At 40.3% G+C, this 13124-nt stretch overlaps 1 protein-coding gene across 2 annotated transcripts in view; it reads left to right on the forward strand.

Annotated features, from left to right (window-relative positions):
* Positions 1 to 13124, forward strand: part of CDH13 (cadherin 13) — a gene marked incomplete at its 3' end in the record, with an annotated part of 447244 nt that overhangs the window by 411738 nt on the left and 22382 nt on the right. For both annotated transcript variants that reach the window (XM_082289860.1, XM_082289859.1), the window contains exon 11: positions 3687 to 3829. In XM_082289860.1, coding sequence (XP_082145986.1) covers positions 3687 to 3829 — 143 coding nt within the window. The remainder of the gene's footprint in view (positions 1 to 3686; positions 3830 to 13124) is intronic.

Here is a 13124-nt window from a genome sequence, read left to right on the forward strand (position 1 = left end):
TTTGATGTCCCTTCTTGCCCTGTGCTCTCAGGCCTTTTGCAGTGATTTACAGATTTTATCCTTTTAACAGCTTTTCCAGGCAGAAATACATCCTCACCATTTTAACCCTGAGATGAGGATGTAGCATGAATGAAAGGCTTCCCTAATTCCATTTTGGTGGAGCTGGGACCCAAAATCCAGGCTGTGAGTCCCAGTTCAGCCAGCCCAACCTTGCTCCCTGCTCCACCATGGTGTCAACAGCTGCTACAGTGTACAAAGCCTGACTGGAGGATCAGGCATTGATTCCAGGGACCAAAGCCACTGCAGCCCTTCTCTCCTGTCGGGAGCTCTGGTGTCCCTGTAGGACACAGCTCGAGCTGATGCCCCAGGCTGAAAATCCCGACGCTGACAGAATCACTGTCCTTCCCTCCGGTCAGTGCCACGCCAGGCTGGCTCAGAGGTGTCATGCAGCACACGCCTGGCACTGATGCATTTTGCCTTCCTTCCCCTTCTGTCAAGGCGTGAGAGCTGAGCCTCCTTGACTCAATGTGGGAAAGGTCTGGTGGACACCAAGCTCTGGAAGCCCTTGCCAAGAGCAGCATCTGAGTGTGCCTGGCTGCTCTCCTGTGACACCCTGGGCCATGGCACTGTTGGCTGTGAAACCCTGTTTGTGGTTAGTGCAGGGTTGTGGCTCTGGCTGGATTTCTGTGGCGGTGTTACACACCTCTGCACACCTTCTGTGACACAGCTCTGTTCTGTGTAAGCATCTTTGCTAACTGAGCCACCAGCCAGCGGCACCAGGCAACCCCAGGAGCTGCTCTCAGAATTATTTCCCTCTGTTGCAGCAAGGGGGAGATGCCATTTATAAATTTTAAATTATTTCCATATATCTGCTACTTTATTTGCACCAAATAGACAAGTGTGTATTTTGATTTGTGCTCTGTTCTGCATCCATAACCTCTCTGTGCCTCTTTGTAGGGCTGTGTTTAAGGTGTGCACTCAAACATTGCAGCAGACAATTTCCAGCTGAAGGGAATTGTTTTTGCTGCTCTCTTTGCAATGCCTGGCTTATAGACAATGCCAGGCCATGAACCCAGCACAAGGAGATCACAATCAGAACATGTTACACCCATTTTCCCCTGCCCTCTTGGCATGCAAGCCCTTGGGAACTGTGAGCTGTTACCATAGTTTAAAATTTATAAAAAAAAAACAACCCACAATGAAATAAACTCCAGGAGCAGCTCTAAATTTCACTGCTGTAAAGTAGAATAAGACCAAAGAGTAATTGGCACACCAGAGAGCGCAGCTCTGTGTACATCTGATGTATCAGTGTGTTTAGGACTGAAGAAACAGTCGGTACATGCAGGCAAGTTCATGTTTAACCACCTAAAAAATGGTCTGATTTAAAAGCTGCTGTGCAATCAGCAGATCCCACCGAAATCAAAAGTGGGAAGTGAATCTTTGCATTCCAAACTTCTGTCTTTATCATGGTTTTTATGATGGGTCTATTCTAAACCTTTGCTAGCAGAGCCCTCAAAAAAATGGAACAAAGAACAATCATCTTAACTGTACTGCAATATGCTCTTACAATAAGTAAAAAGTGTGGTGGGAAAGACAAAGTACTACTTTTACAATATCCTGTGCCAAATTACAGGTTATACAATCCAGTTTTTTATTTGCACAGCCAACAGTGCTTTGTAGAGCAATCAGGGAAGATAATACAATCCATTTTACATTCTCATTACTTTAGAAGTGTTGAATCCTCTGAAATGGTTTCAGGGTTAATTGAGAATTTGCAGTTTTACAACAGACTAGGAATTGTTTAGGCTGCCCTTGTTTCATATTTTTGTGCATACCTTTGTTGCAAAGTTATAAAAATAACAATAAAAAGAGAAACAAAGAAGTGAAATGAAATAATGATCTGCACTGTTGCCATTCCAGGCACTCATTTTTGTGGGAGATAAAGCTGAGGTATTGATTAATGTTTAAATGGCTATTAAGTGGAAGGACATGTTGGGCTGATGGAACATCTCACTGTGCACTGTCTTCCTCTGATTCTTTTCCACATATTCCCTAAGGGACAATTTCTGCTCCTGGGGGAAGCCAGTGGTGAAGCTCTGAGTTACTTTTCTGCCAGCATAAATAAGTCAGCTATTTTCCCTATTTGTCTCCTTTTCTGCATAAATTCCAAAAGTTTCTGGTTTCCAAATCTGCTCTTTAACTTATTTTAACATAAAAACAGCTCATAAAGATGTGTATTTTTTCCTGGCTGTATATGCAGAAGTTTTGATGCTCACTCTGGCTGCCTGAGCACCAGAATGTTCCTGTGCACCACAGTCAGGCTCAGCAGCACCCAGGAAGTTGCATTTTTCAAGCCTGAAGCAAAGCTGTGGTAAAGAGCAGCAGCCTGGACAGGGCTATGTGTCAGCACTTTGTTAGCAGCTGACATTTTATTTTATTTTACCTTGTTTTTAACCCCCAACAATGTGTTATTTTTGTTTATTCCCTCACAGTTGCACCGATAATTTTTTTTTTTTTGGGCAGCATTATCATACAGGAGTTTCAGGTGAATTCACTTCCAGGTGAATGCCGCTGTGAGGCACTGCCTTGGCACAGACTCATTAAATAATTACAGGTTCCATGTCAATTACTGGTAATTTAAAATGTCTATAAAAGTTTTTATGGTGGTTTATGACCTATAATAGTTCACTACAAAAAAGATAAACAGGTTATTATCCCATGTATTGATTATATGATTGGAGTTTTGCTTTACAATATTAACACATTTAATTGGAGAGGGAATTGGTGTCAGTTAATTCACTTCTGCATTGTTCTATTACTTAATATATTTAACTGAGTATGGAATTAGGCCCTAATCATGAACATTCTTACGTTTATTGCTTCAGTCAAGCAGGGAAGTTCCTGGTGTGTAAACTCCACAATCTCTTTAAACATTTCCAGTTTTGGGGAGCTGAATATTTGTGCTGATTAAAGGGAAAAAGGACACCAGCGAATTTCATGTTGGGGGGTCTTGGAGACAGCATTTCCAAACTTTGATTAAGGCAACATGGATGTGGTTGAATTTAATCAGCAGAAGGACGAAATTCCAGATCCCAGAGTGCAGAATAAATGTGTGCAAACAGGGCTGGGTGTAACCACCTCCCCACAGACCTGGTGAATTCACTGTCTGACTCTCTTTTTGCTGCCATTCCCCACAATTCAGTGCATTTCCAGCTCACCCAAAATAACTAATTGTAAAAAAAAATAAAAACACTCAAAAAGTAAATTAAAAATACAACTTCTAGTCCAACTGGAATTCTGAGTCTGGGAAAAGGAGGGCTGTGACAGGATTCATGAGGTCAGTGTGGATGCAGAGGCGCATTGGAAGCGCTCTGGCTGTGTGACACAGCAGTAGGAAACAGCTCCTATGTAATGTCTTAAATATTGATTTGTCTGCTAAACTTTGGGACATATATTTATCTCCAAAGAAATTGACTCAAACTTCTCTCTGTATCTCCCTCTGCCAGCTAAGCCTAACCACGCTGAACTGTCTCTAAAGGAAGGCACAAGGTTTAAATTGCATTTTTGAAATATTGGGAGATCCTCTCATAAAAGCCACTGAGTGCAAAGACAAATTCCTTTGCAGTAAAGTGATTGTTTTGTGTTTAGATGTGTAATTTGATAACAATCTCTGCACTTTTATTCAGGTATTCCGTGTACAAGGACCCAGCAGGGTGGCTGGAAATCAACCCTACCAACGGCACCGTTGGCACCACAGCAGTCCTGGACCGGGAATCTCCCTTCGTGCAGAACAACGTCTACACTGCTCTCTTCCTGGCCATAGACAGTGGTAACTATTACTATTATTAATATTATTATAATTAATATTATTACCCATAATATCCTGTGGTTTTCCTGCTTGAAAAGTTCTGTTCTGGAAGCTGCACGTGTAAAATTAACCATGTGCTGCAGCACTTCCCTGCATGGCCACCTAAAGGTATTAGAGATCATTGTGGAAAATAGAAGAAAGAGGAATTACCTTAAAACTTCAAATTTAGAGCAGCTTTAATTTAGGTTTATACCTCACACATTTATTCCCACACTGATGTCTTAATGCTAGGTGCAATTAGTCTAGAAACATTCTTGGAAAGTAATAAATCAGAGTTAATGAATCATCCCAATCAGAGTTAATTTCTTCACAGTATTTGAGCAGTCAGCGTGCCTGAGGCACCTAAATACCAATAACAATGCATCCTTGATATGCTGGATTATAATCTATTCAATGCAATAACAGTGACAATAAAAACATCACTAAACCCCTTGTTAAAATGCAACAATTTTTGCATATTGTGTGTATTAAAGTTCCTTCTGTCAAATAGAATCCAAATTAAGCTATCTAGGGAAAATTCAGTGAGTGACTTTGGAGCAGAGAAAGAAAGAGAAAATCCTGAACATTCCAAATCTCTCGAGCTAAAGGCATAAAATAAATAAAAGATTTGCCTGCAATATTACAGCTAATATGGTAACACTTTTTCACAGCTGCAGCTGGTTTAGCCCTGGTGATGAATTGTAAAATGCTCATTTTAAGAGAGCAATTCTACATTTTTGTAAGCACATGACTCAGGGAACATTTGCAAGGCTTGACAGGAGAAAAAAAATATCACCTTATGTAGAACAGAAAAAAAATTCTGCTGAGATGATGATTTACTTATATATTAATATACATATTTTCCTTAGGAAATTTCTGTGGGGAAATGTAGTACTAAACATATTTCTGTCTTTTACTTGCTATTGGATAGAGATGATTTTTTTTTTTTTTTAATGCATCTTAAAACCTGGTGCACTGGGAAATGTCATCTCACAATGAAAGTAAAAATTTGGGATATTACTGAGGGGTTACCCAAAGGACAAAGTTGTGTTTTAAAGGTGAAGTCAGACATTGTCAAAGAGAACAGATGGAGAAAGAAACTGAGTGGTTTTGACTGTGGGAACCAGCCTGAGTAATGTGGATTTTGGGGAACACTTTTGTGCTGCAAGTTAGGCCTTGCTCATTTATGCAAACCCAGAACCTCGCTGCTTTTAGTTCTCAGATTTTTTTTTTTTCCATTCTGGAAAAATGAGAGAAGGGAAAGTTGTGCTGAACAGCAGAGAAAGAGAGGGAAGGAATCCTGTTCTCCTGGGGTACTGAGCCAGCACCTGATTCCAGCCCCTGTAGCTGTGTTTATTTGTGATTGTGCAGCTCTGTTGGTGCAGGAGTTCATCTTCCCCAGCACCATAAACTCCTGTGAATGTTGTGGTTACACACCACATGTGTGCATGCAGGACTGTGGTGCTAAGGGGTTAATAATAATGGCCATTTCAGAGCACTGCACTCCTGCAGTGTGCAGCCCTGCCACACCTGGAAGTGGGAATAAACAGAAGAACTTAATTAGCTCATATTAACCTTGTGCCCTGTATCACCTCTGGATTAATTACCAGGCAGCTTGGGGAGCACCTTAAACTTAGAGATGGGCTGGCAGGTGGAAAAAATTTCTGCTGGCCTTCATGAATGACTCTGTGGCTAAAGCAGCCAAGGAAGTTTTGAGTTGATCTCAACAGCTTGGGAGTCTGCCTCGTCCCCTGTAGGGATGACTGGGACTGACAATACCCCTGGAAAGTGATCCCAAACTTATTTCCAGGCCACTGACAATGTGAACTAGCACAGCTGGGAGACCCACTTCATCTCTCCAGCCATCACAGCTAATGCCCAGCTTGAAATATTGCATTAGACAAGAAGCCAAATTGTGGTAGAATGCTATGACATGAATACAGAATTATTTCAGGACTCAAAAAGAAGGTTGTGTTAATTTAAAAAGGGAAAAAAAAATCCAGGTTGAATGTAGCTCTCTGCATTCTCTTCAGAGCAGCATTGTCCACAGACTGCAGATCTCTTTCTTCAGGGTAATAAGTGGAGCCTGTCTAATACCAGTGGATATGCCTGGGACTTCTCAGTGAGAGGGCAGCCAAAGGCGGGATTAAAAATTGTCAAATGAAATAGGGTAATAAAGTGAAAATTTAGAGGCATTTCCAATAAAGCAAGTCATTTGCTTGGGCTAACAGGCTTGGGTTGAAAAGGGAGGAGAGGAAAAAAGAAATACTTTTCCAGAAATTCTTTTTTCAAAAGCATTCAGTGGAGGTTTTTATTTCCTTTGGCCTCTCACCTTATGTCTGAGTCAAATCTGAGATGTGCTGGCACAGGCACTGAGGAAGTCTGAGCTGCCATAGGCTTTGCTTTCCCTTCCTGGGAATACAGAGAGCTCAGGCAATGCCCAGGGCACAGCCCAGCAGTGGGAATGGGTAGCCAGAGCAGCTTCCAGCAGAGCAGGCACTGTGAGCTCTGGGCTAATCTTTACCAGAATTTATAGTGATTAACTCTAAAATCACATAAAGCCTTTTACTTAGACATTGCTGAAGTACCTTAGCCATATCCTAAACCATAAACATTATTTAGTGTTCATAGCACTTAGAGTTTATATGCTTATAGAAAAGAATCTGTTGTCCCATTGTGTTCCATGATCACCTCTTTATAAAATAACTGTACATTTGAGTGCTGTCCTGGGTGAAGAGTGGAGACAGCTGAAAACAAACCCCACAGTGATCCTTTTTCCATCCCCTTTTGCTGATGTCAACAGAGAATCTGTCATCAGTTCCAGCAGGCACTGGCTCCTTGTTACTACACTCCAGTGCAGGGAGCCAGTGCCAGGGCATTATTTTTAATCTGTAAAGTGTTGGATATTTCTGTCACAAGTAAAACCTGGAGCTTTGTGCTTGGTAGTTCTTTGTATAAATCCATCACACCTTTCTCTATTTTTGGGATATCACAAAACTGTTCTTTACCAGTAAGACAGTAACAATGAATGGGGCATAGCAAATGGAGTCACTTCACTGCAAGAAATAATTTAGCTCTTTATGAGATTCTTTTTGACCTTTATGATATTATTTCTCAGCATTATCAAACTAACTGCAGGTAGAGGTGGTAAAGTAAGAATTATGTTATTCCTGATCTAAACAGTTCCTGTACCTTTCCAAACACTCTTAAAACAATGTGTAACAGCAAATTTGATGGAAACAGTGTTAATTTATAGATAATAAATTTTGACCTTTTATGGGGGCGCATTGCACTTTAAAAATTACTTTTTGGAAGAAATACCCTAATTTTCTCAGTACATTTGATTTCAGTAAAAGGTCAATGTAAGTGTCTTTGGAATTTGAAAACTTTTTATTAAAGACCTGTGTGGACACAGAGTCTCTGGCCTATTAAAGAAGAAATTAAACATTGGTGGGAAATACCATGCAGCAGAGTTAACACATTACAGTGTCATGAACTGTGTTTAGTCTGAGAATGAGCTGATAACAGGGCAAAGTCAGGTTTATGCAATCTTGGGAAACATCAGAGATTTCATTCAATTAACAAAATTGCTAACAATGGTACATTTTATTTCCTGGATTTAGCCCTCTAATCACTGAACCCAATGTGGTGTCACAGAGTTATTGGGAGCTTTTCTGCCAAACACACCTGTGTGAAACACAGAGGAGAAAGCATTTGAGTTTGAGAAACCCGTGTGGAACAAACCTTCCAAATGTGCTGCGTGACCGTGCTGTGGTGTCATCCTGCAGGTTCTGGTACTCACTGGGAAACTTGGGATGAGGATCACAAAGCAGAACACCTGTACGTTCTTCTCATAAGGAGAGCCATGCTAAAAACTCTCCAGGAAAGGTCTTTTTTTCTCCTGTATTCTGAGAGTTTGAGTCACAATCTAAAAAAAGTAAGGGAGGAGTAAACCATGTCTGGAGGTGAAGATAAAAATACCTGGAAAATGTGTGAAATCTTTAAAAGATAAAATTAGTTTCTCCCTTTCCTTTTAGAGGCATGAATAATAACTTATCCCCAGATTTACCTTGTTTATGCAATAATCCCTCTTTTTTTTTTGGAATTAATATCGCATTTTGTAGCTTTTTCTATCTCTTTAGAAACAAAATCTTTGGTTATTTTTGGTGGCTTGAGTCATGGAAAACCCACCTATGCTGTCCAAGACTGTCACATGGTGACAAATAATGACACACATCATTGCTGGTCAGGTTAAATGCAAACTGAAGTTGAATTTCACTTTTCCCATGCCACCCCAGTGGGGTCCCACCCACCCAAAGCCAGGGAGAAAGATTCTCCCAGCGAGAGAGTCCGATCCAGTGTGAGCATTCCAGCTTCCTTCCCTGCCATTCCTATCACCACGGGGCTACTGGGACAGAAATTGGGAATATGAGAACTTCTACTGCATTAAACAAAGAGAATAAATGTCATTAAAAGTAGCTTTAGGTGTCAGTTCAGGGTTTGCCTTGCTCTACACTTTGCCAGTTAAAAAAAAAAAGCAACTTCGACCTTGCTTCTCTGACTGTGGCCAGTTGTACTTGTGAGCTGTGGCACTATTTCAGTTTTCCTCAGCAAAATGAAAAAGTCCTGAATCAGGGTCTAATTTTCCCTTGTTCCCATGTTTCCAAGGCCCAGTTGAGCCCAAGTAATCCCGGAAATCCCATTTAATGTGCAGGTCTTGGCACTGCTAATCATTAAAAATAAACCTTATTATTCTGTACTCTGTGTGGTGAAGAGTTACACATAACACCCAGAAAAACCTGGAGGAAAAAAAGAGTTGTGTGGCAGTTTGCAATTAGAACTTTTCCTTACATGTATCTAACCTGTCTTCTCGCTTCATGATGTACATAATTAAATTACCATAGATTGATTCCACCTAAAACACGCTATTTTTGAAGAAATCAGGCAATTAGTTACCATGGCAACCCAATTAAGCCAGTTTTATACCCCTTATCTTAATTGCTATATTAATTGAGAAGAGGAAATAAATTGAAGACTCATCCTTTTCTTGCCATTTTAAATTTCAGTAAAATATGAATTGCACACAAAATATTGTTTTAATTTGTCATCACGGGCCCATGATTAGAAAAAGAAATTAGAATGCTGAAAACAGTATTTAAGACGGATGGCGTGTGTCAGTAGCAATTTGATATGCTGAAAGAGCTGTGCTCTTTTGAAATGTAATTACTCAAAAATAGGAGCTGCATATATTATCTGAGGGGATGAATGAAGGGTTGTAACTTTGGAAGATTATTTATTTTGTGTATTTTACAGAGCATCTCTTTGTCGATATATACGGAAAATGCATAGGAAATTTGGACTGATGGGGAGTTAGGGACTGAGATGTCAGCATATGGCTTTGAGGAGAGCAGTTTTGTGAGCAACACACCCAGATTTTGGTGTCTTCCCACTCTCCTGGTTCCATTTGCTTTGGCTGAACCATTAATAGGGCTCAGCCTGAGCATGGGATGGAACGGAACAGGGCTGTCTGCATGGGATCCCTGCCTGCAGTGAGGGGACTGCTGCCAAAGCACCGAGCACACACAGCTTTTCTGAGCGGAAAAACAGCATATGGAGGGGGAAAAAAACCAACATGAGGGATGAGACAGAAATTTGTGTTTAGATTCTCAGAGCAGCATCATTAGAAAGCATGAAAAGCACTGTTCTCAGAGCCGTCATTTGGAATAGTGTGTGTAAGTCATGTGAGGAGCAGCTGAGGGAGGCTGAGGAGACACCTTGTGTTGCAATTATTAAAGGATCAGGGGCATGGATGATTGATAGAATTATGGGATCAATAAAAGAACTGTACAAGCAATAGGCCTGCAAGCAAAAGGCCTGTGTGTGAGAAAAACTCTGCATGAGAAAAATCTCTGTGAGAACAAGAAGGGAGTTTTGAGAAGGTACAGCTGTGTAGATAAGACCAAGGGAGAAGGGGAGGTAAACACTGAATTCTTTTAATCATAACATAACTGTAGAAGCTTGCCAATGTCAGTCCAATTAGGTAGAAGTAGAAATGCACTTTGATAAGTTTTAAGCCACTTAAGAGTTCACAAGCTGGTATACTGTATAAGTGCCTCTGGATTGCTAATAAACGGAGTTTTGCTCTTATCAACCACATTGGTTTTGGACTGCAAGTAACTCCCCCAGCCAGAGTCCCGGGCCTCTCTTCTTTTTACAATTCCAACAACCTTGCAGTTCCCTACAGACCCCTGACAGCAGCAAGGCTCTTCTCCCAGGCAAGCAGCGACAGGAGGAGAGGACACAGCCTCGAGCTGTGCCAGGGGAGGGTCAGGCTGGACATCAGGAGGGATTTCTGCACTGAAAGAGCTCTCAAGTGTTGCCAGGGAAGAACTCCAGGGATGTGGTGGAGCCACCACCCCTGAAAGCGTTCAAGAAACCCCTGGAGGTGACACTCAGAGGTTTGGCTGACCTGGTGGGCTTCAGGCAAAGGTGGGGCTCGATGAGCTTGGAGGCTTTTCCAACCTAATTGAGGTTGGAATAATTCATTCTGTGATTCTGTTTCAAAGAGAGAACGAAACATTACCTGGCCTAACCATGCACTGCCCAGTCTGGCTGCTCCAAACTTCTACAGCGCTCTTTTCTTTCTTTTTGTCTCCTCCTTCAGGCAACTATGAAACTGAAAAAAGAGAAATTGGTGAAAAATCCACTCCCAAGGAGATATCCTAGGCAGTCCTACATTTTACAGTTAAATGGCAGTAAAATGAAGGAAATTCTGTAGTTTCTGTAGTTCCAAGCTGACCCCAATGTGACAGAGATTCAGATGGAGTTTATGGAATTCTGGAGAGAGAAGGTTTCATTCAGGGTGAGCCAGGGGAGAGGTAATTGTGCCAGAAATTAACAAACCCACACTCTTAGAGGATTTTTCCATGCTGAAATATGAAGAAAAATGGTTCTTTCTATAATTGCTCCCTCATTTTGTATCCTTGCAACTTTGTTGCCCTGCAAAAAAAGGAGAAGCAGTGGGGGGGGGAAAGTGTTGGAATTGACCTTTTGGGGTCACATCAGTGATAGTGCAAGCGGATTAACAACTGCTGCTAAATGGCAAACCATAAATATTCTGGTAAAATTTGGAATAAGTGAATTTCCACTCTTTCAGCCCAAGAGGGAATCCATATGGCAGTGGGGCCCTGCTGGCCCCAGGGCTGAAATGGCCTTGTAATTCCTGCATCATGGCATAAAAATGTATAGAAAATTTGTAATAATTTGATGGGTCTGGAAGCTTAATTTAATAAGAAGAAATGAGTACAGAAGGTTTTTTTTTACCTTTCATAATTATCAGGTGAAAAGAGACGGTTCATCCTCCATTCTTCCTAAAATCTCTTAAAATAGCTTCCAGAAATGCCATGGCTTAGATCTGCGTGGCAGCTGGATTCCCTGGAATGGTTGAATTTTCTTCTTTGGAAATTTATCAGCTATTGCCAGAATCCAACCCTTCTGATGTTCTTAAATACATAACAAAACAGAAAACATATTAGTTCAAATTAAATTCCTTTTTTTCCATATTTGTTTCTAAGTAGATTTTATGTAAAGGCATTTACATAAATATTCATTTGCTATAAGACTATGATATAAACCATAAACCTAAATATAAGTGAAAACACAGCTTCAGGGCCTCCCAGCCCTAACACCTTTTGACTTCTGTGTCTGACATTTCTCTTGTCCGTTGGTTATCAATGCTTTGTTCCTCAGCCATGCCACTGGACAATTTATATTATTTGCAAGGAAACTGACTTTCATCTGGTTTATTTAAAGCATGTGAAAAAGTACTTTTTTGTGTTTGATTATCCTTACTGTCCCTCGGGCAACTTGTTCCACCTGAGATCAGGTTTGGTGTCAAAATAAAAAAAATCAAACAAGAAGGGAGAATATTTCTTGAGGATTTTCTGTTGGTTTTCACAAATTAAACGAAATTGTATCAATATTCTTATATTAAATTTGTTTTAATATAATTTGAATATTAAAAAATAATGGCCTATTCTCAGAGAAAAACATTGCAAAAAATACACTTCAGTTATTCCAAAGAGGGCTTATAATTTAAGACTTTGTACTAATAATTCTGATATTATTCTCTACAGCTTTTCATTAAGATTCAAGCGTTAAAAATATACAGAGTATCTTTTTCTATAAGATTTCTTTTCAAACTATTTTTTTTTCCGGCTGGATGTAGCAACATGGTCATTTATGCTGGCAGCACTCAAATCCAATTTAAAATCTACATTTCCTGGTAACAGCCCCTTGCATTGGAGACTCCAGTCCAGCACCAATCTATGGCTTTGTTTCAGGATGAAATTATCCATCCTTCAGCCTCTGTTTTGGCAGCTTTTACACAAATCAGTGATGCTTTTGCACTCCTGTGATTGGCATGGTGTATTCCCAGATGTGCCACTTGTGGGAGTTTGGAATTTTCTGTGTCCCCAGTGGCTGTAAAGGCACCCAAATAATTAAAGTACTCGGCCTCAGGAGGGGTGGCCAGTTCTGGTCAGTGGCAAATATGGGATCAGAGCTCTTTGGAAAAGCTGCTCCCGAGGATTGTTGGACCCTTTAGGTCTTGCTTTGCTCATTAATTTTGCTTTCAGACACAAGGTTTGACAATAAAAAATAGAAGAAGTTTTAGTTTGGAATTAAAATATGCTGTGGGTATCTTTCCTTTCAAAATCAAAGGCGCCTGGAGATCATGGGATTTTGAATTATTTCAACAGCATAATACTGTCAAATTTACGAAAGTCATATATTCCCAAAGGATGAGTTGTGACCATTTTTGCTTGATTCATTTCTTGTTATATTTTTATGACACGCGTGTTAACAAGCTCCAGTTTATGACCCTGACATTTGCTTGTTTTCCTTTTGGAGGTCTTCATAAATCACAGAAAGATTTTTTGTTTAAATCATTATAAATAAACCAAGCAGAGAATAAGTCATTGAAATGGACAGAAGCAATTTCCTTTCTCTCTTTTTTAAGTGTAATATTTGCCCAGCCCCTGAACCATTCAAAGAGTGAAACATTTGCACGGCAGGGAAAACACAGCCATATCTGTGTGTGACAAAATAGCAGGACATCCATAATGCTGTTGGCTTCTTCATTTCAAAAGGCAGATTTTAATATTACTGACTTCAGAGAAAGATAAGAAGGGCAGTGCATAAGACATTATCAGTCCAGTGTGGAAATAATGCATTCAAAATTAAAGACAGCAGTTTAATTAAGTGCATGAAAGGCTGC

The sequence above is a fragment of the Coloeus monedula genome (genome assembly GCF_965178545.1).
Source record: "Coloeus monedula genome assembly, chromosome: 13".
Classification (NCBI taxonomy): Eukaryota; Metazoa; Chordata; class Aves; order Passeriformes; family Corvidae; genus Coloeus; species Coloeus monedula.